The sequence below is a fragment of the Mesoplodon densirostris genome, chromosome 9 (assembly GCF_025265405.1).
Source record: "Mesoplodon densirostris isolate mMesDen1 chromosome 9, mMesDen1 primary haplotype, whole genome shotgun sequence".
In the NCBI taxonomy this organism is placed as follows: domain Eukaryota; kingdom Metazoa; phylum Chordata; class Mammalia; order Artiodactyla; family Ziphiidae; genus Mesoplodon; species Mesoplodon densirostris.
In genome coordinates, this window is record NC_082669.1 from 90,315,068 (window position 1) to 90,340,740 (window position 25,673).

The window sequence follows — 25,673 nt, forward strand, 5'->3', positions numbered from 1 at the left end:
CTTTATTATCAGGCCATACCCGGGTTCTCTGTTTTCCCTATCCTTTGGCCACCACGTAACCTCTTTCCTGGTTAGAGTGTCACTAGTTAAAATTTTGCTGTTAAAAAAAATATGTATTTACTGTGGATGTCAGAGGGAGTAATTCTGTGACATGCTTCTTTGCAGAGTCTGCTGATAATCCACCAATATCCTTCATCCCTAAATAATAAAGAATAGAACTCTACAGTTCTACATGGGCTCATGGCCACCCAGCTAAAAGCTACATTTCCCAGCTTCCCTTGTATCTGGGTGTGGCCATGTGGCAGAATTCCAACTAATGGGATGTGAGCAAAAGTGATTATGCCATTTCCAGGCCATGCCCTTAAAAGGAAAGAGTGTACACTCCCCTTCCCCTTTCCCCTTCTCACTGGCCAGGATGCAAACATAATGGCAGGAGCTGGAGCAACCACCTTGGAACCCACCTGTTGAGAATAGCAGAGATACTCTTACCAGCTAGGGACTGCTTACCTTTGGACCACTATGTAAGAGAGAATCAAAATTCTGTTTTGTTTAACCCACTGTATTTTGGGGGCTTTTGACTACCTAGATTATACTCTAAGTAATACAGCTTCATGTTACTACTTTTACCCAGCAGCGTGTACTTCCTTATTACTTGTACTTATTTGTGTTTTCTTATTTCAAATTTTATGTTTTATGTCTTCCTTTTTTAAAAAAATTATTTATTTATTTATTTATTTATTCTCTTCGGCTGCATTGGGTCTTTGTTGCTGCGCATGGGGTCTCTCTAGTTGCTGCGAGTGGGGGCTACTCTTCATTGCGGTGCACGGGCTTCTCATTGTGGTAGCTTCTCTTGTTGTGGAGCACGGGCTCTAGGTGCATGGGCTTCATTAGTTGCGGCACGTGGGCTCAGTAGTTGTGGCACACGGGCTTAGTTGCTCCACGGCATGTGGGATCTTCCTGGACCAGGGCTCAAACCCATGTCCCCTGCATCGGCAGGCGGACTCTCAACCACTGCGCCACCAGGGAAGCCCTGTCAAATGTTTTTTTAAAAGATTTAGTGTGCTAGTTTTTGAGGTTTGATGGGGGCGGGTAGGAAGGAATAGGAACTTAAGGTACCATTTAATCATCGTTTAGCATTTTGTTTAGAGCTGAAAGCTTGCTTCCTCACAATTAGCTATTTAGCCTGGGTGCTAAAAAGCCACCCTCTACACACCACAAAAATGGGCTCAACAGGCTTGTAAAGAGAAAAAGTCATCTTCCGTATTGAAGGGAATTTTTGAATGTCTCAATGGCCAAATATATCCAAACCATGTATCTAAGCCAATAAGATTTACTGTTGCAGGTAAGCTTTAACTGTGAAAAGCATCATATCAGCGTATTAACTGCCATCACTTTTGTACTGTATGTTGTTTCCAGGGAAATGTAAACCACAGGATGCGGTATCTGACCCCATCCTTAGAGAATGTTACCATAGAGGACATTTCTCCCACATGGTAAACAAAAGAAAATGAGGAACGTGAGTGCAGAAGTTGCTTTAGCCTTGAGGGAGCCGATAGAGCAGGGGCGCAATGGAAACGACTCAGAAAGGGAGCTGATGGAATCAGGTAAGGAAAGCCTCGTGACCTTTCAGCCTTCTCCCTGACTTGATAATGAAACACAAAAATAAACCTCCATGCTTGTACTTTGCATATGTTGGTTGTCAAATTGCTTTTCTAAATTGACTGTATTTAACCTTGATGGTGAATGTACCTTGATGATTAATAGATTCTGGAATTTTGTCCAAACTAGAATGTGATTTCTCCCTGAAATAGACTTGAGTAGCAGTCAGCCTGCTTGGTTCTTTGCCTCTGATCTAGCCACCCCAAGATCTGGGCTCTTTCTTCCTCTGGCTCAAGGATGAGGAAGCAGGCCTTGTTGATCCAGCAGAGCTGCTCATTGGGATTCTATTCCTCTCAGCTGGTACCCTCACCAAGCCAGCCTCTGGGTAAGAAACTACTTGTTTCTACGGTTCTTCAGTTTGACTTCCTCAGGGAAATAAGGCCCGCAGAAGTAGCCAGCCAGCTGTAGGAGAACACAGAGCAGGCACCTTACAGCCCCTCAACTCCTTCCAGAAACAGCAAAGGCTACTGCAGATAAACCAGGGCATGTGGGACCCACATGGTACAAAGCTCAGGAAGGCTGGGTTTTAAATTGACAACAGCCTTTAAAACTCTTTGGGGGAAAAATAAAAAATAAAAATAAATAAAAGAACTCTTTGGGGTTAGTCACATTCAGAGTAAGGGAGGGTTGAAAGGCAGGGAGGGTAGTTTCCTCTTAGAAGCAGGAGCTTCCTAACAGCCTTCCTTCTTTGCTTTGTGCCTGGTTCAATACTTTCTTAGCAAGTTCTGGGGGAGCTCAGGTCCTGAGAAGGGCTGGGGCCTGTCAGGGCACTAAACAAGCTGTAAAAGCACTCTGGAGGAAAAGGGAGGCTCCTCTGTATTTCCCTTTCCTGCAGGCCTGCCCTGTTTTTTCATGATGTCATCCATGCATCATTGTGATCTGATTGGTGGTCCCAGGCCTTGGCCAGCTGCCCAAGGCCAGAAGGGAAGAGAGAGATCCCAGGACAAATGCGCAGCAGGCCCCTGAGCATGTGCGGAAATGTTGTCATCAGTTCCACATAGAAAGACTTGGAACAAATCGAAGAAGACAGTAAAAGTCACAAGATCCTATCCAACCTTCCCTTCCCTGAATGCCTGGGAAGAATTCAGGGACCTCTTTCCTGTGGATAGGGAACCAAATCCTGGAGTGGGCCTGGGTGTGGAGGAGGGACTGCTCTGCCAGATGGTTCATTCTCCAGAATTCAACCTGTTTCCTGAATCAGTGGTATTTGAAAGCAACTTTGTCCAGGTACTCTCGGGCCGCTCAGAATGGCACTCCTTGATTCCTCTAAATCTGTTCCCACAATGTGACAGAGAGTCTGTCCCTGGAACTGGAGTGGAGTGACAACGGAGGCAAAGAGAGGAACCTAAGGCAAGACTACCCCCATCTGACCCTGACTTTGCAGAGCTCCAGATAGGTTTTCTCCTGCAGTCACTCTGGGGAGAGAGGTCAAGTGTTGTCTGCTCTGAGTGGAGGATTTGGTAGCTTCCTCCCTCAATTTACTTCCTCCTCCAGGCTGTCAGCTCAAAGCAGATGAACAAAGATGCAGTAAAATGAGCTGCCCTTTGAGGGTTCAGAACAGAAATGTTGGTGGGTGAAAGAATAGGAGCCGGAAGCCCAGAGAGATCTGGGCTCAGAGTCCGGGCCACTGCTTTCTTTTTTTTTTTTTTTTTTTTTTTTTTTTTTTTGCGGTAGGCGGGCCTCTCACTGTTGTGGCCTCTCCTGTTGTGGAGCACAGGCTCCGGACGCGCAGACCCAGCGGCCATGGCTCACGGGCCCAGCTGCTCCGCGGCATGTGGAATCTTCCCGGACCGGGGCACGAACCCGTGTTCCCTGCATCGGCAGGCGGACTCTCAACCACTGCGCCACCAGGGAAGATCCTGGTCCACCGCATTCTTATCAGGAGGTGTCATCAGGAAGGCGACCTGCACACCCTGAATCCCAGTTTCCTCTATTGTAAAAAGGGTGGGACTGACCTGGCTGTTCCATGAAACACAGGAGGCAAAGGCCTTAGTGCAATGGCACTCATTTTTGTTTCCTTGTCTGGGCTCCCCTCAAGCCAGATGGAACCCAGAATAAACAGAACTTGGAAGTTACAGGGACCTGACGGTGCAGAAAAGGTGCAGGAGATAATAGGGCCCCTCAAGAAAGTGCCAAAGGACAGGTTTTTCAAAGAAAATCCAGGAAACAGTCTGGGGAGGATTCACAGAAGTGTGACACACGTCAAGGAACTCTTGTGGGCAATTGCTAATAGTAGGTAAAGTAAATACTGGTACAGTTGTTTAACCAATATAGGTTAAACTGTGGTTCCCAAGAAGTAATGATTTTGCCCCTGCCACCAGGGGGCATTTGGCAATGTCTGAAGACATTTTGGGTTATCACAGTTTGTATGGGGGTAGGGTGGAGATTGCTCCTGGTATCTATTGGGCAGAGGCCATGGACACTGCTAAACATCTTACAATGCACAGGACAGCTCCTCCCCCAAGCAAAGAATTATCCAGCCCCAAATTTGAATGGTGCTGAGTCTGAGAAACTCTCGCCTAAAACATACTGCTGCTTCTGCCAGTGCTCAGACTGTGCCCTGGGGGTGCTGCTTTGCAGGTCAAAAAGGGCAGGAACTGGATAGACATCTACAAAGCCTTCAACACCACGGCCCTTGGGTGACCTCCTCTGTGCCCTGCCTGCCTCTTCCCAACATCCTCTTCATGGCCAACGTCAAATGGCACCATGGGCAGAGCCAGACATGGAACCAACCAACTACAGCCCCCAAGATCATCCTGAAGAGGTAAGCATCCTGAAGTGGGGCAAAGGGGGGGCCATAAAGTGGACAGGAGTGAGGGCCAGTCTACATGCCCTCTTTCCTTCTCGCTGCATTCACTGCACCGAATTCTTAGGAAATCTCTCCACTTTGGGCCAAGGGGCAAGGAAGCCAGGCAGTCTGGCAGATGAAGCACTGGCTGGGAGATGCAGGTTCTGGTCCATATGCAACTAACTAGACTCAAATAATTTTTGAGTCACAAGTTACTTGCCGCATTGCAGTCTTCCTACTGGTAAAGTGAGTGGAACGAAGTCTCACTTGGAGCTGTAACATTACGCTTGTCGGGGATGAAACGGCCCTTTTAGATGTTTGAGCCTCTTCTGTAGGATATCTCAAGAATCTCTAGATATTCCCAGAAGTCCAAGTAAACCCTTCATTGCTCCATGTTGCTTCAGTGATAGACCTCTCCATTATGTTCTAGATACACCTATGGCAAGTACAGCCCAGACCCAGCTGACTAATACTAGATCCAAAGGCAGCTCCTTGAATCTTAGCTCCTTTTGGAAGAGTAATTGAGGCATTGAGGTCAATGAATGGGCAAGCTGGACAGTGGGACCCAGTTCCTGTTGTGCTGTCAAGAAGGAAACTGAAAAGCCCTATGATCCCAGCTATCTTACTCCCAGGCTGTCCCTCTCAAGCAGGATCCAGGGAACACCAGCATGAGAATCATGGCAGGATGGGTAGAGGTTAGAATGCAGATTCCAGGGGCTCACCCCAGTCCTACTGAATCTGAATCTTTGGGGGTCTCTTGAGACATCTGCATTTTAAACAAGCTCCCCAGGTGAATCTGATCTCCCCAAAGTTTGGGCACCACTGTGCTAAGCATTCTCTCTCCTACCCACCAAAGCCTCAGTTCTGAAGGAGACACTCCTCATTTTAATGAAGACAGGGTTGGATCAGAAGCAATGGGGTTGTCAGTGTGTGTCTTCCCTCACGCCTTCAGGATTCTCCCTTTGAAGTTTGTGGAGCTCCAGGTCTGTGACCGCTTTCAACATATCCTGCGGTTGAGGACAGTCACGGAGAAGATCTACTACCTAAGGCTCCACCCTGACCATCCTGAGACTGTCTTCCACTTCTGGATCCGACTGGTTCAAATTCTGCAGAAGGGCCTGTCCATCACCACCAAAGACCCTAGGATTCTCGTCACTCACTGCCTGGTACCCAAGAACAGCTGCAGTCCCTCAGGAGACTCACAGGTAAGTGGGCACCATTGGCTCCTCCAGCCAAGGTCAGAGCTGAGCTGTAGAGCTTCGGTGAGCTGATACGGCAGCACCCTGGGAAGCCTTGCCTTAGGCCTTTTCTAACCAGCTTTACTGATTAAAATTCACCTGAGTGTACAGTTCAGATTTTTCAGTAAATGTATAGAGTTGTGCAGCCATCACCACAATCCAGTTTTAGAACATTTCTATCACCCTAAAAAATTCCCTCATGCCCATTTGCAGTCATTCCCTGTTCCTGCTTTCTGCCCTAGGCAGCCATTGATCTGTCTTCAATCTCTACTCATATTTCTGAAACATTTCATATAAATGGAATCCTATAATATATAGGCTTTCGTGTCTGGCTTCTTTCACTTAGCACAAGGTTTTTCAAGTTCATCCATATCATAGCATGGGGCCAACTCTAGGGTAGAGTCACAGATTATCAATAATTTATTCCTTTCAATTGCTGAATAGTATTCCGTTGTATAGATATACCATGTTTTATCTATTCACCAGTTGATGGACATTTGGATTGTTTCCAGTTTGGGGCTATTATGAATAATGCTGCTGTGGACATTTGTGTACAAATTTTTGTATAGATGTATGTTAGGGTATGTTTTCATTTGTCATGGGTAGATTCCAAGGAATTGGAATTGCTGGGTCATATGGTAAGCTTATGTTTAAACCGGCAAACTGTTTTCCAAGGTGACAGTACCATTTCACATTCCCACCAGTAATGCATGAGGGTTTCAGTTTCTCTGCATCTTCACCAGCAATGGTATTGTTGGGAATTCCCTGGCGGTTCAGTGGTTAGGTCTCTGTTCACTGCTGAGGGCCTGGGTTCAATCCCTAGTCAGGGAACTAAAATCCCACAAGCCACACAGCCAAAAACAAAAACAAAAACAAAACAATGGTATTATCTTTTTAATTAAAGTCATTCTAGTGGATGTGTTATGTTTTTAATTAGGGTTTCCTGTCGAGCAACTTTACATGGGCTTATTAGTCATTTATATATCTTCTTGGTGAAATTTCTATTCAAATCTTTCTTGAAACTTTAAAAAAATATATTTACTTTATTTATTTATTTGGTTGTGGCAGGTCTTAGTTGAGGCAGGCCGGCTTCTTAGTTGCAGCTCGCCTGCTCCTTAGTTGTGGCATGCAAACTCTTAGTTGTGGCATGCAAACTGTTAGTGTGGCATGCATGTGGGATCTAGTTCCCTGGGCAGGGATCAAACCCAGGCCCCCTGCAGTGGAAGCTCAGTCTTAACCACTGGACCACCAGGGAAGTCCCTTGCCTATTTTTAAATTGATTTTTTTCTTCTTATTGAGTTGTAAGTTATTTGCATATTTTGGATACAAGTCCTTTATCAGATGTATGATTTGTAAATATTTTCTCCCAGTCCGTGAGTTGTCTTTTCATTTTCTTAATGATGTCTTTTGAGGAGCAAAAGTTTAAAATTTTATTTTATTTATTTATTTTATTTTTATTTTTGGCTGCATAGGGTCTTTGTTGCTGCACGCAGGCTTTCTCTAGTTGCGGCGAGCAGGGACCACTCTTCTTTGCAGTGCACGGGCTTCTCATTGTGGTGGCTTCTCTTGTTGCAGAGCACGGGCTCTAGGCGCGCAGGCTTTAGTAGTTGCAGCGCGCGGGCTTAGTTGCTCCTCAGCATGTGGGATCCTCCCGGACCAGGGCTTGAACCCGTGTCCCCTGCATTGGCAGGTGGATTCTTCACCGCTGCACCACCAGGGAAGCCCAAAAGTTTAAAATTTTGATGAAATGCAGTTTATCAATTTTTTCTTTTATGGATCAGGCTTTTGGTGTTGTATCTAAAAACTCTTTGTTCAACCCAAAGTCACTAAGATGTTATCCTATATTTTCTTCTAGAAGTGTAGAAGACTTAGCTCTTACATTTTGGTCTCTGATCCATTTTGAATTAATATTTGTGTATGATGTGAGGTAGGGGTACTTTTTTAAGTACTTTTTTTTTTTTTTAGCATGTGGATATACAACTGTCCTAGTACCATTTGTTGAAAAGCCTATCCTTTCCACATTGAATTATCTTGGCATCTTTGCCAAAAATCAATTGACCATAAATGTAAGGATCTATTTCTGGCTTCTCAATTCTGTTCCATTGATTCGTTTGCCTATTCTTGTGCCAATACCACAATGTCTTGATTAATGTAGCTTTATATTAAGTTTTGAAATTGGGTGTTGTAAATCTTCCAATTTTGCTCTTTTTCAAATTGTTTTGGCTATTCCAGATCCTTTGCATTTCCATGTAAATTTTAGGGTCAACTTGTCTATTTCTACAAAAAAAAAAGGCCTCCTGGAATTTTGATAAGGACATGTGGAATTTATATATCAATTTGGGGAAAATTGCCATCTTGACAATATTGAGTCTTTTAATACATGTATATCGAATGTCTTTCCATTTATGTCAATCTAATTTAATTTCCCTTAGCAATGTTTTGTAGCTCTCAGTTTACAAGTTCTACACTTCTTTCGTTCAATATATTAAGTATTTGATTGTTGTTGATATTATTGTGAATGGAATTGTTTTCTTAATTTAATTTTTGCATCAGTCATTGAAAGTGTACAGGAATACAATTGGTTTTTGTGTATTAATCTTGTTTATTAGTTGTAGTAGTTTTTGTGGATTCCTTGGGATTTTCTACATATGTGCATACATTCATGTCATCTGCGAATAAAGACAGCTTAACTTAATTTCCAGTTTGGATCCATTTATTTGTTTATTGCCTTATTGCATTAGTTAGAACCTTCAGTACAATGTTTAATAGAAGTAGCAAAAGTAGACATCCTTGCCTTGTTCCTCGTATTAGGGGAAAACATCCAGTCTTTTATTAAGTATGATGTTAACCATGGGATTTTTGTAGACGCCTTTTATAAGGTTCAGGAAATTCCCTTCTATTCCTTGTTTATTGAGAATTTTTATCTTGAGTGGGTATTAAATTTTGTCAGATGCTTTTTCTCCATCTGCTGAGATGATCACATATTTTGTCCTTTATTCTATTAATATAGTATATTACATTAATTGACTTTTAGATGTTAAACCAGCCTTGTGTTCCTGCAATAAATTCCATTTGGTTGCAGTGTGTATGATCCTTTTTATATATAACTGGATCTGGTTCACTAGCATTTTGTTAAGGAGTTTTGCATCTATGTTCATTAGAGATATTGGTCTGTAGTTTTCTTGTGATAGCCTGGCTTTGGTATGAGGGTAATACTCACCTTATTGAGTAATTTGGGAAGTGTTCCCTCCTCCTCTATTTCTGAGTTTGTGAAGATTGGTGTTACTACTTCTTTAAATATTTGATAGAATTCAGGGAAGCCACCTGGGCCTTTTTGCCCCAGGTCTTAGAGTATAATGAACAGAAGCCTGACTTGAGTTACAACACAAAATCCATGAAGCCCCGAGATTTTTATCTGTTTTCTTCACTTCGATTCCCCAGTGCCTGGCACGTAGTTGATATTCAATAAATATTGAATGAGTATGAGCAGTGTGCACAAGTGGGGCATCTGTGGGGTATCACAGGCAACAGGAAAAAAAGGCAGTTTTACTCTGGCATAAAAAGTAGCTCAACGTAGGATATTTCTTAGAGAAATGAATTTGAAAAACATTAAATTCCTACAATAAACATTTAATCCCCTTCCATTTAAATATAAAACCAGGGCTTCCCTGGTGGCGCAGTGGTTGAGAGTCTGCCTGCCAATGCAGGGGACACAGGTTCGTGCCCCGGTCCGGGAGGATCCCACATGGCGCGGAGTGGCTGGGCCTGTGAGCCATGGCCGCTGGGCCTGCGCGTCCGGAGCCTGTGCTCCGCAATGGGAGAGGCCACAACAGTGAGAGGCCCGCGTACCGCAAGAAAAAAAAAAATAATAAAATAAAATAAAATAAATAAATATAAAACCAAGTAGCATGAGCTTTATTAAAGTTTATATTAATAGGCTATTCAATAACATATTAAGGTATGTTAATAAGAATAGCTTATCTACTAAATTATGTTTAAAGTTTTCAGAGACAATGTTCTTCTTGGGACACCAAAGGATCTTTATAACAGTACGGGGGTATAAACAAACAGGTATGGCCTCAGAATTGCCTCTCTGTGCAGTTGGCATGGCTCTGTCTGATAGGACAGCTGAGTTCTAACCCTTAGGGTCTGGACCATGATATTAGGTAAATGCAGAGACGCTGAGAACTTAACCACCTGGTTTTGCTTTTTTTCCTCCATCTAGTTAGTGCAGAAGAAACTCCAAGCCTCCCAGCCCAGCGAGAGCCTCACGCAGCTGATGGCCAAGGGGGAGAGTGAGGCCCTCTCTCAGATCTTTCCCGACTTGCACCAGCACAACCAGTTCAGGTGCATGACTCAAATCCAGCCAGCATGACGTCCCCAGATGGTCTGCGCGGTGAGATCCAGAAACCAAGTTATCTTGGTTAATGGGCACAGGGAGATGCATGAAGTATTGCCCCTCAGTATCCAGTCTGTATTCTTGACTCAGGGCAACCTTTGCCTGGTCTCTTTGCCTAACTCTCCTTCTCCACAAGCATCGTGGGCTTGACCCCAGAGGAGGAATTTTATAAAAAATGAAAAGTAGCTTCTTCAATATTAAGAATAAATTAGTAACACAGGTGGAAAAGTAAAAGCTAATTTCTAAACTAGTTTCTAGTCCTACAGAAAAGTAATCAAAACATTGTTTAAAATGTCATCATCTGTCACTGGGTTCCTTTACCTGCTTACCTGGCCTCTGCTTGAACTTTATGGAGCTTCTATGGTCACTTTTTTTTTTTTTTTAATGTTTTTTGGAAAGCTCCCTCATGCAGGCCTGTCTTCTCCATGCCTGAGGAAATATCCTTACACGTACAGATGACTTAGGGTTGCGTCTTAAGACTGGTTGGTATGAGAGAAACAGAGGTCGAGAGCACTTAGACCACAGGGCACCACGGCCAGAGAGCAAAGATAAAATGGGAACCGGGGTCCTAGTGAACTTGATTTGTGGTGTCAAAGAAAAGGAAGAACAGAAAAAAATTAGTAAATGTCACCAGAAGAGAAAAACGAGGTGTCAGAGAGAAGGAGATTTTTGTCATAACAGGGACCAGCAACTCAGAGACAGAATTTTAAAAAAGAAAGTTTTCTTTGTGAATGCCAGTAATAAACTAAAAACCAGGAGAGCTCAGAGGATGCAATCTCTCATAATGGGTAAGAGCTCACACAACCCTGGGCCCAAGTCACCACTCTGACTATGAGCCCTTAGGGGCATATTGCTTAACTCTGCTGGGCCTCGGTTTTTACACCTATAAAGTAGAAACTGCAGTACTGCCAACCTCAAGCAGATAGTATCAGGACTAAATGAGCTCACATGCATCAAGTGCTTGGCCCATCCTCAGCAAATTTACAGGAGGATGTAATAAACTCTCAATTAACATTAACTTGTAGGGAATTCCCTGGCGGTCCTGTGGTTAGGACTCTGCGCTCTCACTGCCAAGGGCCCGGGTTCAATCCCTGGTCGGGGACCTGAGATCCGGCAAGCTGCGAGGCGCGGCCAAAAAAAAAAAAAAAATTAGCTTGTAGTATTCATTCTAACTTGAGCTGGAAGTAGAAAAAGTATTAACACAAGAAAAATACTTGTTAGTTGCCCACTGTTAAAGAATTTATACTGGGGTTGTCACTCTGTATATCATACAGAGATCTGTAATGAAGGAAGATGTAAGATGGTAAGATGTCACATTGCTGAGCTGGAGAGCCCTGGACTCTAATGGAGGAAGATATTTGGTATCTAATAGCAAGATATTTTGACTGTCTCAGAATGTTAACTTACAGATTTTCTTTATTACTCTGGGAAGGACTGCTTCTGTTTATACCTCATTGGCCACAATTCAGTCACATGGCCACACCCAGCTGCAAAGGAGGCTGGGAAATGCAGCCTCCATTCCACATAGCCATGGGCCCAACACAAAACTAGATGATCTGGGCTTCCCTGGTGGCGCAGTTGTTGAGAGTCCGCCTGCCGATGCAGGGGACGCGGGTTCGTGCCCCGGTCCGGGAGGATCCCATGTGCCACAGAGCGGCTGGGCCTGTGAGCCATGGCCACTGAGCCTGCGCGTCCGGAGCCTGTGCTCCGCAACAGGAGAGGCCACAGCGGTGAGAGGCCCGCTTACCGCAAAAAAAAAAAAAAAAAAAAAAAAAAAAAAAAAAAAAATTAGATGATCTACCCTGGAGGGAGAAGGGAAAAGGGCATGCTGGGGACCTACTGGCAATCTCTGGCACAGACAGCTTTTAATATCTCCAGGAGGTCAGAGGAGTCAAAGACCTGAAGGAGAAACATGCACAAGCCAGATAAAGGGCAGAGAAAGCTGTGCAGGGTAAGGGAACAAATGAGGCTTCGCCCTGAGGAAGAAGCTTGGTGAGTGCTGAGAAAGGGAAGGAAGGCCAGTAGGGAAGTGGGGATGGTGGTAGGACGACACACGTAGAAGTGGGCAGGGACCAAGCCAGGCAGGGGCTGGGAAGCCATGCGAATGGATTTAGACTTTAAGTGTAATGGGAGCCTTAGCAGCATTTTAAACAGGGACGTGGCGTGATCCATTTACATTTTAAAAAGGTCATGCTGGCTGTTGCAGTGACAGTTGAAGAGAGGGAGGCTAGGTGTGGAGGGACCAGCCAGGGAGCTATGGCAACCGAGTCTGGGCTGTCACGTACAAGACGGATCAGAGGGATGTGAGAAACAGGGAACATGGAATTTTTGCTTCCTTATCTCAATAATTGCTTTGTACAGACATTTAGTTTCTTCTCTTTAATTTTTCAGCATGAAGCCCTGAGTGATGATTTTTCTCCTCATTTAGGCAGGTTCTAGTCTGGTTGCGGTTATAGCAGTTTTTGCACGTTGGCAGCAACATGCAACGTACAGCAAATAAAATAAATGGCCAAGACGCAGGACCAAACAGATGGAGTCACACCCACTCCACCTCAGCAAAATCAGCAGCCTGGGTTCTGCTGCCCAAACTTCACCCCATCCCGCCTCCCCCTTCCCTATTTTTTCTTCGGGTACTTTAATATGCGTCACACCCACCCGGTATAGTCACAGCTGGCCTTTTTCACATTTATATCTGCCTCTAACGCTTTTGTTGCATCAGGAAAAATATAACAAGAAACAAGATTTAAAATGAGAGTTTCATCCTCTATTCTTTTCCTTTTGACTTCCATTTCCTTGATGCTGAAATGGCTGGAGTTCCAGGAGCAGCAGAAAGACAGAGAAAAAAAAGACAGTCCAGGTAACGGAGGGCACGGGGCACCTTTGTCTCGGAGAATTTTCCGCTCTGCAGATATAGGAGTAAGATTGCCTCTAGTCCCCCATCCCAGCTTTCCTGGTCCTGTCAGGTTTGCTATCATCCTCCTGTACCTTAGTTTGAGTTCCTCCGGGATCTTTGGCCACCATAGTCAATTTGGCATCAAATCCTATTAATTCCTTTCTTTCAAATGTTTCTTATATTCTTTACTTCATTTCTACTCCCACAGATCCCACCCTAGTCCACTTGATCATCTCTTTGCTGCCTGGACCGTGGCAGCAATCTTCTGCTAGTTCATTCATTCATTTATTCATTCAAAAGCATGCACTGAGCACTCAGTAAGTGCCAAACACTGTTGAAGGCTTTGGGATCACAGTGAAGAAAGACGCAGCACCCCCTTCAAGGGGTTTATAATTTCTGGAGTCAGATGGGTAAATCCCCAAATTACATAACCTCTCCTTCCAGGCAACATTCAAAGCTCAAGCCTGGGGTGCCACAGGAGCACAAAGGCAGGCCTCCCTCACTCCTCCCGGGAAGCTGTCCCAGAAGGCCTGGGGTCTGAGCTGAGTCAGAGAGGATGAGTACGCGTGGGCTGGCCAAGGCAGAGGAGGCGAGGTTTCTAGGAAGAGACGCAGAGTCTGTGTGAGACAGCATGACCCATTCTGGAACAGCAGCCCTGTTCCCGATTTATTTCTGGGTTCTAGTTTACCCCAGATCCACTCATTTTGGCATGGATGATCCTGCATGAACTTTCCCCTCGTACCCATCTCACCTGATCACTGTCCCCTCCTCAAATGGGAGCCCTCTGACTCCTCCTGTTCTCCAGCCCAAATCTTCTGCTCTGGTCAAACCTCAGCTACCCTTCCCCATGCCTTATTCATCCCCCTCTCCTCCCTTCCTCCTGACGCCACCCTAAATCCTACCTAACCTTTCAGGTCCACTCACGACACCTTCCTGCCCAGACAAATCTCTCCTTGCTCATAACCTCTCTGACACAACATACTGTCCCTAATTGTTTCATAGGCTTAAGTCTTGTTTCTTCAACCAATACTAGATTTTTCTGGTGCCTCTGAATTTCTACAGTGGCAAGCACAGGGCTGGGAACACAATAGGAGCTCAATAAATATTTGTGCACCACACCACTAAGAAATTATTCCTCCAAATTGGCTCAGGAGGCAGCCAGAATATCATGTTATATTTAGAGATTTAGAGGAATGTGTAGGTCCCAGGGGAGCTGTGCCAACTTTTATCCAAACCAGGGGTTGCAACTCAAACATCTGCAGGGGCTATAGAGGAGTAAAGAGTCTAAGTGTCATAGATATAAGAAATGGCTGGGTTTTCTCTCAACTCTATCATTGGTAAAACAACAGCTGGGCTGACACTTGGTTTCAGCATTGAGGAGACAATAGGGAGTGGTGGGGAGAGTGGCATGAAAAAGTGAACGTTTCAATTAAAGCTTCAACTAATTGTTGCCACGCTGCAACACAAGCCTGGGGTTGCCAGATACTCTGATTTTTCAAGAAAAAACAAAAATCTGAATTTTTATATCACATACCTCCCCCCCCCCCCGCTTCATAAAATACTAAAGTACAGTACATGCCAACACTTAGTGGGCAAACAAAGGTATCCACAGACCAAAGTGAGCCTGGAGGCTGCCAGTTCACAACCCCTGTTCTATATGGTAAATAGAGCTGATTGCTGGCCCACGTTTTCTCCAAGTCTAGAAGTGCTTTCTCATATTATGTGACTGCTAATACAATGGTGATTCATTAATGTTTTTCCACATACATTCAAACACAGACACACACACACACACACACACACACATACACATACACTCAAAACATACCGCATGAGATTAGAGTTGAAGAAGACAGAAATAGAGAATATTTCAAACTTATTTCTAGGACTTGAGAGAACAGCTAGAATTTCAGACTCATAGGACATCTGTGTCATGGGAACTGTTGTTCCCAAGATGCCCCTAGGCTGATTTCAATTAATCATAATTTCAGACTCATAGGACATCTGTGTCTTGGGAACTGTTGTTCCCAAGATGCCCCTAGGCTGATTTCAATTAATCATCCTGGGGTGTCCTCAGGACCCTGCCCTTTCCTTGGAGCTGAAGGAACCCCTCTTTTCTCTTTGGGCCAGGTAGTGTACCCTTTCAGTTTGGAAGGACAGTCACACCCCAGCCTCTTGGAACTTTTGGATGATGAGAGAGAGAGAGGGAGAGAGAGAGAGAGAGAGGAGAGAAAGGAGAGAGAGAGAGAGAGAGAGCGAGAGAGCGTGGGCGCTACATTTGGAAAAGCCAGCGTCCCCAAGCTTACCTGTGTAGTTGAATCTTTCAACTCCCTATCAGTGGGTGGTGTGACCTATCACAGTGCTTCCCAAACTTTCACGTGCAAATGATCCCCTGGGGATCTTGTTAATATGCAGATTCTGATTCAGTGGGTCTGGGTGGACCCGAGACTGCATTTTTCACATGCTCTAGGTGATGCCAAGGCTGCTAGGCTGCAAGCCACCCTTTGAGTAGCTGAAGCCAAGTGGACCAGGAACAGGCTCTGGCTTCAGGCCATCTGGGTTCAAGGCCATTGCCAGTTCAGCTAGCTGAATCTCCTAGGGAAATTCACTTGGTTAACCTCTCCAAGCCACGTTGGTTGCCTCCTTTTACTGGTACTGCCTTGTTCACATGACATAGTGGTAAAAACACGGGCTCTGTTGCCTGGTTATCTGGCTTTGAATTCTGGCCTTGCCTCCTCATTTTGTGACCACGGGTAAGTGACTTAACCTTGCTGGGCCTCAGAAACCTCATGCATCAAATGGGGACTATGGCAGCAGTGAGCTCTCGGGGGTTGTGAGTATTAAAAGAGCATTCACGCCTGTAACTTTGGGGAACAGTGCCTGGCCCATAATAAGCACCTCGCAAATGTTGGCTGGCCTCTGTGAGAGTGCCCTGGGAACTAAAGTACACAAATGCATTCCCTTTTTTTTTATTTTTTTTTATTTTTGCGGTATGTGGGCCTCTCACTGTTGTGGCCTCTCCCGTTGCGGAGCACAGGCTCCGGACGCGCAGGCCCAGCGGCCATGGCTCACGGGCCCAGCCGCTCCGCGGCATATGGGATCCTCCCAGACCGGGGCACGAACCCGTGTCCCCTGCATCGGCAGGCGGACTCTTAACCACTGCGCCACCAGGGAGGCCCTGCATTCCCTTTTTGACCTAGAAAAAAACCGTCCCAGCGAAGACTCCATCCCTTGCACCCGTGACCTCAGCTGGAGGGAGTAGGAAAGAGAGAACCCCGCTGGGCCGCAGCCCGTCTCACTCCTCAGCACTCTGGCAGCCTCCACCGGGCCCCAGCAGGCACCACTCCTAGGTACGGTGATGGGATTAATCCAGCTGCCTTCCTGGGACAGGCCTGGAATTCTACCTCAGATCTGGGTTCAGGTCCTAGGGTCCTGGGGATGATTCCAGGAGGCTGTGGGGTGGGAGAGGGGGGCCTCTTTCTTTCCTTTTTTTTAAATTATTATTTTATTTTTTAATAAATTTATTTTTATTTTTTGGCTGTGTTGGGTCTTTGTTGCTGCGTGCGGGCCTTCTCTAGTTGCGGCGAGCAGGGGCTACTCTTCGTTGTGGTGCATGGGCTTCTCACTGCGGTGGCTTCTCTTGTTGTGGACCACGGGCTCTAGGCGCTCAGGCTTCAGTAGTTGTGGCTCGCGGGCTCTAGAGCGCAGCCTCAGTAGTTGTGGCGCACGGGCTTAGTTGCTCCGTGGCATGTGGGATCATCCCAGACCAGGGTCCGAACCCTTGTCCCCTGCATTGGCAGGCGGATTCTTAACCACTGCGACCAGGGAAGCCCTCAGCCCTCTTTCTTTTTGCCCTGTTCTTCTTTACCTCCAACTGGCCTGAGTGAAACCCTAAGTATGGCACCTCCAGAGCCACCAGAGGCTCCTGGGAGTTCCTGCAAGTGGCTCTGAAGGGACAGAGACTAGCAGGACGCTGTCGTCACTAGAGCTGCCTTCTCCCTGCAGTGTGGGAGGCATGAGGGTCTGCCTCTGCAGCGGGGAGGGGGGAGCTCCTTTTCCTTCCCTGAGCTCCTTGGGAGCCCCAACCTTCCACTGAGGAGAGTGGGAAGGAGCTAGAGGACCTGCCTGGGGCCCAGCCCTTATCTTCCCAAGCTCCAACCCTCATCCATCCATCCATGTATTCATTTAACAGTTATTCATTAAGTACTTCCTTTGTGCCTCTGTCTGACCATAGAGAGATCCTTAAAGAAGGTAGAAGTGGTTATATGTTTTCCAGAGTAAAATACTATCAATAAACCACTAACTCTTACAAGTTACCTGTTATTAATAGTTGACAATTTAAAAAATTAACAGAAGTGGGCTTCCCTGGTGGCGCAGTGGTTGAGAGTCCGCCTGCTGATGCGGGGGACGTGGGTTCGTGCCCCGGTCCGGGAGGATCCCGCATGCCGCAGGGCGGCTGGGCCCGTGGGCCGTGGCCGCTGGGCCTGCATATCCGGGGCCTGTGCTCCACGGCGGGAGAGGCCACAGTGGTGAGAGCCCCGCGTACTGCAAAAAAAAAAAAAAAAAAAAAATTAACAGAAATATCTAGGTGCCCACAGAAGAGTTTTAAGGAGTTATATTTTATTGAAAGTTTTTCTCTCCTACACCTACAGGAAGTTCTATTTGAGCCACACTTTCACACTGGAGAGAATCTACACAGCCCTTGCCAACGCCACTCTGCAGCATTCAGCTTTCTGAGGGACTCTATCTGGATGGAGGGGAGGAGAAAGCTGTAACTGAGGAAAAACTAGAAGAATCTCATGCTGACAACATAGCCTTTCCCTGGAGAACCACTTGGGAGCATGGCTCCTGGATGAGAAGCATTTTTCCAGCATCATTCCAGTCCATAACTTCATGTCCTCACCACTGCACATCACCACACCTCACATCCGTTCCAGCACAAGAAGACGTGCTCTCAGAAGGACCAGGACCGAGAGATGGAGAGAAGGAAGGAAAGAGAACCAGGACCAGAGGAGAGGTGGAAGAGAACAAAACGGGGGTGAAGAGGAACGTGGAGGGTGGAAACCAGAGAAGGAAGATGCAGAAAAGTGGTGACAGAAAGAAACAGAAGAGAGGACAAGAGAAGTACACCTCTAAGAGAGGCTTCACTGAGCTTCTATTTATCTAATTTAAAACTTGAAAGTAAGGCCATATACCAAAAGAGATATGTGTTTTCTTCTCTGCTCAGATTCCTCTGCATAAGGATGAGGAGACAGAAATGAATTCCAGCCAAAGGCTTCTCCTTAAATATCCCTTTCTGCCAGTTTCTCTTGTTAGTCCCTCTTTTCTGATTCAAGCTTTAGACCTTCTCTTCCTTAGTGCATTCCCTAACTTGAACTTGCTAGCCTGGCCCTGCTGTTCCAAATGGCGGTTTGGGTTTGAGGCTGAAGAAAGGTTCCTGCAGGAGGTTGTAAGACAAGGTCTGTGAAGTAGGCGGAGTTTCTCTTTTGTGTTCAAACTTTCAAAGTTTACTATTGTCTCAGCCCTACAAACACTGGCTCACTTTCTTTTGCATATGACACCCCCTTGAAATGTTGACATATCTTGTTAATGCGTATTAGAGATTCCAAGGAGAAGAGACACAGGCTCAAAGCACAGGTAAATCAGAGGTTCCAGGCTTGAAGTATAGGTAAAATCAGGGGTTCACAAATTATAGATCAAGAGAGTCACTAAGGAGGGTCTGCCAGACGGCCCGTGGACTCTATTTAAAATGCACAATATTTCACATTCAATAAAAACCAGACTATGAGTATTTCAGAAAAGCTACCCAACCTTCTAATTGGAAAGCTTTCTTGGATGTCTTGCTTTGATTTAGGATACCCTAGGAGGGTCTTTTTCTTCACTGAAGTGGTTTTTTTTGGGGGGGGGCAGTGACAAAATAACTTTTTTTTAAAACTTTTTATTTTATATTGGAGTACAGTTGATTAACAATGTTGTGATAGTTTCAGGTGATCCAGTTATACATATACATGTATCTATTATTTTTCAAATTCTTTTCCCATTTAGGCTGTTACATAATATTGAGCAGAGTTCCCTGTGTTATATAGTAGGTCCTTGTTGGTTATCCATTTTAAATACAGCAGTGTGTACATGTCAATCCCACATTCCCTAACTATCCCTCCCCCCATTCACTGAAGTGGGTTTTTTTTGTTTTTTTTTTTGCGGTACGCGGGCCTCTCAATGTTGTGGCCTCTCCCGTTGCGGAGCACAGGCTCCAGACGTGCAGGTTCCAGACGCGCAGGCTCAGCGGCCATGGCTCACGGGCCCAGCCGCTCCGCGGCATGTGGGATCTTCCCGGACCGGGGCACGAACCCATATCCCCTGCATCGGCAGGCGGACTCTCAACCACTGCGCCACCAGGGGAGCCCTGAAGTGGTTTTCAGACTGAAATGGTTGGAGGGCTAAAAAGTAAGTTCCCGGACCACCATCACTCTTGCCAAGGATGAGTTATGTCCTAATTCTTGCTGCTTTCAATATCCACATAGATGATCTTTCCCATACCCTGGTCGCTGTTACTGTCCTTCACCCTCCTCGGCCACTGACCCCCCTGATTTTACCCTAGAGTTTGTCATTAATAACTGCACCCCACCCCATTATTCCTACCCTCCAACTATACCATCTCCTATATTTCCCTGAGTTCAATAATCCTCAACCCCACCAATCCTGCAATCTCTTGCTCCTTCTGGGTTTTCACTATCCCTCACTCTCCTCACATCCTCAGTCCCTTCCCCTCCAGCCTAGATTCCAGAATCCATCCTGAATATTATCACTCCCTTGCAAGTACCCTCAGCACCTTTGTGTCTCTTCCACTTTATTCTACTCACCGACCAAGTCCAACTCTCCACCAACTGCACCATGCCACTAAACTTGCCTGGAGAAAAATCACATGCCATACTAACCATTTTCACCTCAAAGTCATCATCTCAGGCCTCAAGAGGGTCCTTAATGTTGCCTGGAGATCATACTATGTTCCCCTCATATGTTCTCTCTGTTGAATGGCTATTTCACATCTTCTCCCACTTTAAACCCCCCACTGCCTCCTGATGACCCAGCTTCCCATTTCACTGAGAACATAGAAGCAACTGAAAGAGAACTCCAAGTTCTCACCACGATGCCTACCACTTACCTGGAATCGGACCAGTAGATCGAGTTTCTCTCCTTATTAATATAGAAGAACGGTCTCACTCTAAGCAAAGTCCAACTCTTCCCCTTTTGTACTGGATCCCATCCCATCTCCCCTTCTCAAGGACGTTGCTCCAGCAACTCTCCCTTCTCCCTACACCATCAGTTTGATTCTCTCTCCTAGGTCCTTCCCATCAGTAACAATCATGCTGGTATTTCTCCAAAACATAACTGTTATTTCTTCCATTTAAAAACATAACAAAATAAAACAAAACCTCTCTTGGCCCCTCTGCCCACTCTGCTCCCCTTTATAGTAAACGCCCTGAAAGGGTTTCCAACATCTTGCTTCGCATTCTCTCTCTAACCCCTCCACTACCCCACCAAACCTGATCTTCACATTGCTAAAGCCAATGGTCAATCTGTCCTCAGCTCACTGTTAGCGCGTAACATATGTGATTTCTCCTGGAAACACTTCCTTCACTTGGCATCTAGAACACTAAGCTCTCCTCCTCCTTCACTGGCTTTTCTCCTCAGTTTCCTTTGCTACTTCATTCTCATCAACGCCCCCACCACCACCACCATCTCCAAACACTAGAAATTTCCAGGACTCAGTCTTGGGTCCCTTCTAATCAAAACACATGGTTTTATACCACACATAAACCAGTTACTCCCAAATTTATATCTCTAGTCCAGACACTGTGAGCTCCAACTGCCTACTTGACATCTCCATTTGAATATCTAATAGGCATCTCAATATGTCCAAAACTAATCTCTCAGTAGTATCCCTCGAGACTTGCTCCCCACAAGGTCTTTTCTATCCTAGTAAATGCAGCTCCATTTTTTTACTTGCTCAAAGCCTTGCCTCATCCTTGACTCCTCTCTCTCCACCCCATTTCCAACCCATCAGGGAACCCTTTTAAACTATTGATACTTTCAAAATATATGCACAATCTGACACTTCTCACTATTTCTACTGTTACTACCTTGGACCAAGCCATCATCACCTGGATTGTTGCAAAAGCCTCCTAAGTGGGTGGCTTGTTTCTAATCTTAACCTCCTCAATCTAATGTGACCCTTTTAAAATCTTAGGTCATGTTACTTCTATGCTCCAATGAGAAGTGGAATCCTTCCAGTGGCTTCCCGTGGCTTCCCATCTGTATTAGTTAAGGTAATGCTACCTCTGTAAGAGATAAAAAACCCCGATATATCAATGGCATAAAATAACCAACAGAAGTTCATTTCTCACACACAGAAAAGTCCAGAAAGGGTGTTCCTGTTCATGGAGTGGCTCTTTAACAGGACCCTGGGCTCCTTCTATCCTGTGACTCGCTATCTGCACTGGACAGTTTCCAGGGTTGCCACAGAAAGAGAAAGAGCTTGGAGAATGGCATGTGGTAGGTTTGCATGGCCAGTACTGGAAGTAGTGGACATAATTTCTGCCTCTCTTCCCTTGGCCAGAGCTCAGTCACGTGGCCATGCTGTAAGGGGGCTGGGAAAGGTAGTCTAGCTGTGTCACAGGATGAAGAAGAAACAGTTTGGTAAATAATTAGCCAGTGTCTTCTACATCACTTCACTCATAGTAGCAGCTGTAGTCCTTACAATGGCCTAAAGGCCCTGCGTGGTGTCCCTCTCCCCTTTACCGCCATCCCTGCGACTGACCTCATGTTCTCCACTCTCCTCAATTACTGTACCCAGCCACCCTGACTTCCTGCTGCTGCTCAAACACTCCAGCAGGCTTCAGCTCAGGGCCTTTGCCCTTGCTCTCCCCTTTCCCCGGGATGTTCTTCACCACCTTCAGATGTTCACTCACATGTCATCCTCTCCATAAGCCGTCCCTGGCCACCCTCTCAAAGACTGCAGCACCACTCCTGATAGTCCTGACACCCGCTTTTCTCCTCCCCTGCCTTCTATTATTCCGTGGTACCTATCACCACTTCTCATTCTACATATTTTGCTTTTTTATCTTGTTTATTGGCCGCATACCAGAATATGAGCACCATGAGAGAGTTTGTTCCATTGTGTTCACTGCTGTATCCCCAGTGCCTAGAACAGTGTCTTGCATACAGGAAACAATACATTCATTTGTGGAGTGAATGTTCAGTAGCGCCACATGAGCAGAGTTGGGATGCTTGAAGAACACCATCAGCCTTTTGAGGCTGACATCACGATACCTGCCATAAACAGTCCTTCAGTGCTTCTCTCAGAGACAGAATCCATGGTTAGATGGGCCTTTGATACAGCTATGGTGACACTTCTTATGTGTGTCAGCCCTCATGTCCTTTTCCTCCTCTGCTTTCCTTCTAACTCTTGGGCTCCCATGAGGCCTAATCTGTTTTACTCTCCTCAGAAAGCTCATGTGTTCTCATGGCTCCACCAGCTGCTGCCTGGCCAGTGACCCTAAGTATCTCCTCCAGCCTTTTGGTTCTTTCTTTTTCAATGTTCTGCCATCACCTTAACTCATCATGTCTTGAACTCAATTCAGTTCCCCCGTCTTCCACTCATCTAGCTCGTTCTCCCAGTTTCCTATGATTACAGCTTTAAATTTTTGAGTGCTCCTTCTTCATTTCCTTCTTCCAAGCAGTGACTGAGTCCAGGAAATTGTTGTTCCCACTTTTTAAAATTCCCTTGTATAGAAGTGTTCATTTGCATTTCTCTTGCTTTGCCTAGGCCAAGCCCTCATCCACAGGGAATCTCAGGGTTGACAGGCCCCATCTCTGGCAGAGTCCCACTAGCTTATCCAGCCTCTTCTAGGACACTTCCAGGATGGTGGCTCTCCCACTAGGCTGCAGGTCCTTGAGGGCAGGGACCATGTCCTATTCTTTGTGGGTTCACCAGCACCTAGTGCAGTGCCTGACTTCAAGGAGGCATTTTCAAAATAGTTTTTAAAATATCTCCTGATGCAACCTATTCTATTATAGTTAACCCCTATTAGGAGATGCACCTCCCTGAAAGAACACTTTCAACCTCATTCCATCTGCCACAAAGGTACAAGCTTAGAAACCTTCAGAAGAAGACCCACAATTCCCACTGCCTTCAGCTCAGGCTCCTCAGAGCTCAGGCTCCCCCCTTCCCCCCCCCCTTTTTTTTACCTCCCTCATCCCCTACCTGACCTAAGAAGTTACCTCCTACTCTGTCCCCTGCTTACCCTTGTTCCTGTTATTCCTTTTGATGAATAGGGCATTCAGGAATTTCTTAGTCTAGCCTGAGTCACACCTTCTTAGGAAGCCCTCTCTGGTTGCCACCAAGGGTCAGGGCCACAACTTTGAATTCCCACTGGTTGTCAACCTCTCATCTTGATGTTTAAAGTAAACTAAGTTGCTTTCTATTTAACTCTCTCATGAGCATACTACATGTCTCAACTGGATTTTAAACTATAGAGGCTTTATGTGCTAAGAACACAGGTTTATAGTCCATTGACATTGCAAACATAGTAGCCCTTATTTAATTTAACTTTAATTTCATGATGTGAAAATGAATGAATAAGTTAATAATTTCCTGTGTTCCTCTTCAATCAGGGACATTCTATGGGTTCCACCCATTCAGTTCACTTAACATTATTAGGCATTTACTTTGTACTGGGCAGTAAGCTCAAAGCTGTAGGTACAAAGATGAATAAAGGAAGATCTCTCCCCTGGAGCTTAGTCTGGAGGAGGACAAATGGATAAGCAGCATTATATAGCAAAATTTGGCAAAGTGTACCAAAGATGCAAAGTGCTATGAAGGTAAATAAGGGAGGAATTACTATGCTTAGTGAGGTCAGGAAAGGCTTCTAGAGCTAACATCTAAACCGTGATTTCTGTGAACCGGGACTTCTATTGTCATTCACAAGGCAGAGAATCTGGAAAACGCCGTCACTCCTGGTTGATAATAAAAGACTATGGAGATGTGAAAGGGCGGGCAGTTAGGAAACACCGAGATGGTGGTGGACCGAGCGCGACACCCGAGAAGTGGTGGGAGATGAAGCCGAAGCCAGCGACTGAAGTTCTGTACGATACCCCATTTAGGCGGTAGAGCTGAAGGGAAAGGAGGGAATGGGATTATTCAATATATCAATAGTTGGCGACTGACAGAGTCGGATTAATTCGGCCCTGGGTTCTTGTGGGCATGAAGATAATTAGGATAATTTAAGAAGCCCTATGGAGGCCGAGTCAAGCGCTGCGAACCAGGACGTGGCGGTCGGACAGCCGCGCCCACACGCCCCCCGGAGTAAGGAGCTGTGGCCCGCCAACCCCACAAGTCCCGGGACGAGAGCTGGGAGGGAATCCTGTCCACGTAACTCGGCGCGCTCGCGGGGACGTGGCGCTTTCCAGCCAATCCGGACCACGAGACCGTAGGGCCAATGGCTGTCCGGGGAAGCTGTGCGTCCGCGGCGGGTTTGTTGGTGATTGGTCCGGAGTCTGCCGGCGTGGAGGACAGCGGCGGGGCGCGGAACCGCTTCCGGTTGGGCGGTGCTTGCGCGCCAGAGCTGAGCCGGTGGGTGAGTTGCAGCCGCGGCATCCTGGGCAGTGGGCGCAACGGGGAGCGGTAAGTACCACGGTGCACATCTCTCCGCCGCCGCCTCCCCCTTGTTCACTTTCTTTTTGTTCTCTGGGCCTCGCTCCCGGCGCGGCAGGGCCTCCTTGTCTCAGGGCCCCTGTTTCTGCCAGCTCGGGGTTCTGGGGCCTGAGGCTGCTCGCGATTGCCCGACCCTCGGTGCGCAGCGTGGGTCGGAGGCCGCCTCTCGCCTTCCCTTGCGCTCTGGGAAGGGGCCTGGGTCCCTGCGAACTCCGGCTCCCGGCTTTGCGTCCTGTGGGGTACAGTTTCGTGCCTGGCTTGCCACGTCCTCTGGCCCTGGGCCCCGCCAGTCAGCAAGCCCTTCGTCCGAAAAGGTCACTCTTGTTTACCTCCTGAAGGTCAGAGTGCAGTCAGATAGCGTTATTGTTACAGCTCCCTGCCACTTCCCACACTTGGGCCTCCTTGTGTCCGCCAGCTCCGCCCCAGGGCCACATCCCGAGAGGACATCTGCATCTGCCAAGAAGGTCGTGTTCGCTGACTTTGAGGGTGTAGAAACAAGGGGGAAGAAAGCATGAAGACACTATGTGATTTTTTTTTAACTCTCTATAATTTTAAAGAAAAGGCGGAATATTTCAAGCTTCCATGTTTGGCCGCATGCTTCGGTCAGCGAAGGAAAGTAGTTTTAAAAGCTTCATTAAAGGATTGTATCTTTACCTTGTTTTGTTGCTTTAGCTCCACACCCTAGTTCTGATTTTTGGCATACTGTGTTCATCAATAAACTTAATTCCCTACAGCTGCCCTGATTAAGAGTCGTGTGATTTGCAGTTCCAAAAGCTGCTTTTGCATCAAGGCAAAAAGCTCCCTGGGTCTCCTACTAAAACTTCAGGGCCTTTGATCTGAATTCCTAAGTGTACAAAGTCCCAGAATAGTGTCTTTGAGAGTTGAATTACATTCACTTCCTGGCATGAACCGTAAAGTCTACGTTAATGAGTCAGGAATAAGGTTGCTTCTGATTTGTTTTTGTAGCCTGGAGGTAGAGA

At 46.2% G+C, this 25,673-nt stretch overlaps 2 protein-coding genes across 6 annotated transcripts in view; both read left to right on the top strand.

Moving 5' to 3' along the window:
* The first annotated feature begins 417 nt into the window (after positions 1-417).
* Positions 418-18,158, top strand: LOC132496284 (Golgi-associated RAB2 interactor protein 1B-like). 4 transcript variants are annotated; one of them, XM_060108577.1, is made up of 6 exons: positions 418-521; positions 1,417-1,604; positions 4,240-4,423; positions 5,400-5,652; positions 9,911-10,081; positions 17,630-18,158. In XM_060108577.1, the coding sequence occupies exons 2-5, from the start codon at positions 1,508-1,510 to the stop codon at positions 10,058-10,060; spliced, it is 684 nt and encodes a 227-aa protein (XP_059964560.1). In that variant the 5' UTR covers positions 418-521; positions 1,417-1,507; the 3' UTR covers positions 10,061-10,081; positions 17,630-18,158. The 4 variants fall into 4 exon arrangements, with proteins under 4 accessions (XP_059964560.1, XP_059964562.1, XP_059964563.1 ...); XM_060108579.1 differs by lacking the exon at positions 17,630-18,158 and adding an exon at positions 12,899-12,942; XM_060108581.1 differs by lacking the exon at positions 418-521 and adding an exon at positions 1,812-1,984 and having other exon boundaries at positions 1,542-1,604.
* A 6,397-nt stretch (positions 18,159-24,555) lies between these two features.
* CALU (calumenin) overlaps positions 24,556-25,673 on the top strand; it is a 28,749-nt gene continuing 27,631 nt past the window's right edge. For both annotated transcript variants that reach the window (XM_060107551.1, XM_060107552.1), the window contains exon 1: positions 24,556-24,663. The gene's annotated coding sequence lies outside the window, so the exon portion shown is untranslated. The remainder of the gene's footprint in view (positions 24,664-25,673) is intronic.